This window comes from Austrofundulus limnaeus, unplaced genomic scaffold, assembly GCF_001266775.1.
Source record: "Austrofundulus limnaeus strain Quisiro unplaced genomic scaffold, Austrofundulus_limnaeus-1.0 Scaffold84, whole genome shotgun sequence".
NCBI lineage: Eukaryota > Metazoa > Chordata > Actinopteri > Cyprinodontiformes > Rivulidae > Austrofundulus > Austrofundulus limnaeus.
In genome coordinates this window covers 972,003-977,301 of record NW_013952486.1, presented here as the reverse complement: position 1 = coordinate 977,301, position 5,299 = coordinate 972,003, and the positions used below count along the sequence as shown (strand labels likewise).

The 5,299-nt window shown below is 38.7% G+C and overlaps 1 protein-coding gene across 1 annotated transcript in view; it reads left to right on the top strand.

The window, feature by feature from the left end:
• areg (amphiregulin) overlaps positions 1 to 4,587 on the top strand; it is an 8,457-nt gene extending 3,870 nt beyond the window's left edge. Inside the window, exons 5-6 of the mRNA XM_014011739.1 lie at positions 999 to 1,109; positions 4,252 to 4,587. Coding sequence (XP_013867193.1) covers positions 999 to 1,092 — 94 coding nt within the window. The 3' untranslated portion in view covers positions 1,093 to 1,109; positions 4,252 to 4,587. The remainder of the gene's footprint in view (positions 1 to 998; positions 1,110 to 4,251) is intronic.
• Positions 4,588 to 5,299: the final 712 nt, after the last annotated feature.

Below are 5,299 nucleotides of genomic sequence, written 5' to 3'. Positions count from 1 at the left end.
TGTGTGTGTGTGTGTGTGTGTGTGTGTGTGTGTGTGTGGTTTGTTGGGAAATGACGTCACTCCCAGTTACCATTTCCCAGAATACGATGTAAATGGAACGCAGCCATATTTTATTAGTGAGCCGAGGAGCCGGAATGGCCTTTTTGATTGTGAAGTTTGCAGACCCCAGATTTGGAGGCTTCAATATTAAACCAAACTGACAGCATTCAAGAACGTTTACAACCCAATGTGTGATACTCAGCGTGACAACTGAAACTTCATCACAATGTTGTCAGTGTGACCTCCATCTCACGTGCTTTTTGTCCTCGCACAAAAGCTGAAACGACAGGAAAAAGTARACCTGGTTCCCGCGGCTTCTAACAAAACACCTCAAAGAAAACTTTAACAGGGAAGGTTCCAGACGGCCGTCCACACCCATGGATCCCAACACAACACATCACAATCCAGACATTCTGCCCAGAAACACTTCCTGGCGTTTGAACACACAGCCAAATGAAAGAAAAGCACAGTCACACACCCAAACACACCCACACTAAACAGGTATTGCTCACCGCTTTCAAGAATGGAACTTTACGGCTTTGCGTGACTTGCAGTGAAATCTGCAATTCAACCATAAACGTGTTTCGCATCAAACCCATTATTTAAGCTTAAATGCTCGTTTCATGTCACTGGGTTTCAGGTCACACAATCAGGATCCTTATCTGTGTCAAATTACAGCTCAGGTTTGACAGGAAGGAGTTCAAGGCAGAGCCATAAACACTATACAACTGTAAGACTCACGAAGGGCAATAAAAAAGTTTTGATCTTTTTTCTGAGAAAGCAAAACTACCAAAGATTTCATTTATGACTTCAATAATATGTTAGGAAGGCAATTAATCTGATATATCGGTACCCTTTATTCACCTCAATAGGTTTGTCTCAGAGGGTTAAAATAACACACTTCAATCATCTGCTTTCTTTTTTTAAATCATTGTATTAATGCTGATTATCTTTTGTAGTTACAGGTCACATAAAAACTTTCTGGCATCCTATCTCGGAACTGGATCAGAGCAGGAGAAGCTTCAGAAACCCATGGGTGACATTATGGTGTGAGGATGAATCACAACGAGGTGGGTGTCTTTGACTTCTTTCTGTGCAAACTGATAACACCTCTTTGTGTTGTTTTACAGCTGCGGTTAGCCTTTCATCCTGCTGCCCCTTGGGTCAAAATGAACCACAACTGAGGCCCGCCGTGGTCATTTTGAACACATTTTTAGCATTGTAGTGTTAAAAAAAGAAAACAAAAACTAGAGATAACACTAACTGGGTTAAATGGGTGGAGTTCCCAGAAACCATTTTTATCAGTTGCTCAGCATGATCAGCTTTTTCCTAACTCTGTTTATTGTCTTGTCAAATTGTTTTATACAACTTTCTGTCAGTCATTTAACTAAATATAAACCCCGTGAAACATAAAAGCCTTATTCTGACCACCTGGACTATGTCACTAAAAGAGAAAACACAAGAGTTCAGAAGAGAAGCGGCCAAGGTGTGGCAGGAAGCTCCAGCTGGAGGGCAAATTTTACTGTTGCAAGAAAACTCTTACTTTTAGACCTAAATTTACGCTTTTAAGTTTCAGGTCTATGATGAAAAATGACAGAATTATGCTTGCCTGACTATTTGTCATGAAACTTCATATTTTATTCTAGTGTTCAGAGCCAACTTGTGGCATAGGTTGTATAGGCATGTGCTAAGGGAGCTGTCAATCGAGGGGGGAGCCATAAATGTTTTATAACTTTTTATTATAGTTGATTTAGTCTGTAGGATAATCACAGGTTACTCAGGTTTATGAAACTTGTTCTCTGGGTTTCTCAGACTGCTTTGTTCCTACATGAGGTGTTAAATGGTGCAGATGATGTTTTACGATAAAAGTATCAAATGATGCGGTCAAGACTAACTACTTGTGCTCAGTGTTTAAATAAAAACAAAATAAGGGCAATGGAAGTTTCATTTAGGATCTCAGACATAGTCAAAGTCTGGTTTTCAGTGGTCTACCTTCATAAAATGCTGATTTTATTTTGTTTTATTAAACCCAAGAATTTAGGAAAATAAAGAGTTTTGAATAGATCTTTTACAAACTTTTCYACAAGAGTATATGGACCCCCCAGAACTGCTTCACTCCACAGCTGCTTATTAGCACGAGCCGGTGTTCCTCAGGTATGAGGTAGACCTCGTGTATTCTGTTTCAAATTAACATTAATTAACATTAACATTAATTATATTTTTTTCAATTTTAATTAGCCACTTGGTTTCGATATGCAAAAAATAGCATCAAAGAAACCTTTTAATTTGCTACGTGTTTGTAAATTGAACAAGGGGCACTACTTAAAATTTTGCCTAGGTTGCTAAATTTGCCTGCTAGTGTTTGTACAGATTGCTATGAATTTTGTTGAGATTGAAGCTGTTTTAAAATTACCTCAATTTACATTTGATCTTGGTCCTGCTTGGACTAGCCGTTAGCTCGACAACCCCAGAACTGAGTTTGGTCAAACAGATAGGATGGTAAAATGTTTATAACCTGAGTCTCTCCTCAAAAAACCTATCTTTAAAGTCTGATCTGAATTTTTAGTTCAGCAGGATTAAAGGGATCCATGATTAGTTGTAACAATAAACTTTATTTGATAAACATATATTTTAACTGTAAAATAAAGACTGTAAAAATACTGTAGGCTGTTTAGTTTTGTAAATTTTTTAAAATATATTTTAACACGGACGGAGCCATTTTATTTACACGCAAAGCATTCTGGGTAAATGATGATGTGTATAGGTCCTCTGTGTGAGCGAGCTATATCCACCCTGAAGGTTAATCTTGGACAATATCTGATGATCGACTCTTTTAAATGAAACCAGAGAGCGTTGACAGAGAGGAGAAGGTAGAAATGACTCAGCCTGGAACTGAAAATATAAATGGAGGACAACAGAGCTGCTTCATGGAAGAAGAACCTCAGCTTGGCCTGTTAGCCTTTGCGCTAGCACCAACACTATATTGCTTCATATGTATTAGCTCAGCGCTAGCACGACAAACAAGCTAAACTGAGGTCCTCCATCCATATTTTCAGTTGCAGGCTGAGTCATTTTTGTGTTCCCCTCTCTGTCATGTGGATGGAGGACCTCAGTGACGAGAGGAGAATGTGTAGCGCTGAGCTAATACATATATGTGGTGATGGTGTCAGGGCTAACACTAAAGCTAACAGGCTAAGCTGAGGTTCTTCTTCCATGAAGCAGCTCTGTTGTCCTCCATCTATATTTTCATTTCCAGGCTGAGTCATTTCTACCTTCTCCTCTCTGTCAACGCTCTCTGGTTTCATTTAAAAGAGTCGATCATCAGATATTGTCCAAGATTAACCTTCAGGGTGGATATAGCTCGCTAGCAGCCTCGCATCGATGACCTAGTTGATGTCATCATTTACCCAGAATGCTTTGCATGTAAATAAAATGGCCCCGTCCGTGTAATATATTTTAAAACTTTTAGTTTAAACATTATAAAAAGTGAACATCCTATACAGTATTTTTACAGTCTTTATTTTACAGTTAAAGTATATGTTTATCATATAAAGTCTAATGTTAAAACTAATCGGGGATCCCTTTAAAAATGTAGAGACAGGAYAAGGTAAAAGCTCCATTTCTGGTCTTTAAAATATGAATTAAACCTTGACCCAGTTGGTGTCGTGCCATTTGCTTAGGCAATACCGTGGCGCTAAGAGCATCCAATCACAGCTTCCTGTTTTCCTGTTGGTATAAATTCCTACGATGTGTTTCCTCTAAAAGACTTGCTTAAGCCCGTCTAATCTCAGCTCACGTGAGTCTTAAGCCGAACAGGAAGGAGTGGCTGTTGGAACCTATACGCTTGTTTGTTGTTGATGAATACGTCAAGTTGCATCATGCAAGCAGTCGTGCCCGCTGGGAGAATTAGTGTGAATAATCCAGGGGTGTTTCAGCCTATAGCTCTGCATACCAGCGTGAAAGAAAAACCCTCACAACAGAGCGCAGACATTCACCCGCGTGTCCAAACCATGACGGCGCAGACACGCTTACCGAACACGCCGTGATGTTGCTGTAAGAGCTAGTCCGCATTACTCACATCTTATCAGCAAAGAGCCTCCACACGCAAGACTTGCATTGTTCAAATGTGGAAATTTATTTTGCCTGGAGACAAACACTGTGACTGAGCCAGTTTTCTCCTTTTTTACCTGCATGTCTTTCTGTCTTCCACAGCCAGCTGCACAAGTTGAGGATAAAGAAGACGAGGCTGAAGATCTGAGTCAGGAGGCGGCTTCCCTAGATGCTATGTAAAAACCCGTTTCACAGCTTTTTAGGATTTAATTTATTTAGTATGATTATTTATTGCTAACTGTGTAAGTGTTGGATTTTCTATTATAATGTCACGTATATGTGAATGCTGAGCATTCAGTCTTTATTGTTCTGTAGGTTTGGTTTTTATTTATTGCACTAAATTTGTTACAGGTCAGAAATAACAAAAAAAAAAACCTTTGTTGTAACTCTGGTAAAGAGATTTTGATCACCAATAAAGTGTCTCAGTGTTACATGAAAGAGTTGTTTTGTCCACGTGTCTCTGCCTGGAYATTTGACTTCTTGTCTCTGGATCATGTTTCTTCAGAAAGAAGAAAAACAAATATAAAAAAAACCCTGAATCTCGGTCTGTAGCCAAACTTTTGGCAAACAAGAACAACCCTGAAGGAGGTTCTCAGAAAACACACCTCTGAGGAATTCTGATTAACATGACCGCAGCATGAAGGGATGAACTGCAACAAGCTGGATCACATGCAGAGAGATGATGAAAAAAGAAAAATGATTTACATTTCTTTAGTGGTTAGATGCCAGGGGATAAATGGAGTGTTTCACAGATAGATAACTAGAAAAAATAAAGGTTGTTATGGGGACTGTTGTTATCAGTAACTTCACCCAAAAATACTTGAAAAAACTAAAAAAGAAAACAGTCTTACTCAAGTTTTCTGTCTTTTGCAAGTAAAATTTAGACTTTTGGGCTTCTATTTAATTCACAACGTGAGCTTTGTGCCTTTGCTGCAGACCACACAGCATCTGTCTGTGCTGCTGCAGATTCCCACATTTAATTCAGCTAATATTCGTGCATTTTTCCATATTCATAGAAATAAATGAAAAAAAAAAACACCTGATTCTCAACGACCAGCACTGCTTAAGGTATCCCCGATTAGTTGTAACATTAGACTTTATTTAATAAGCATACTGTATATTTTAACTGTAAAATAAAGACTGTAAAAAT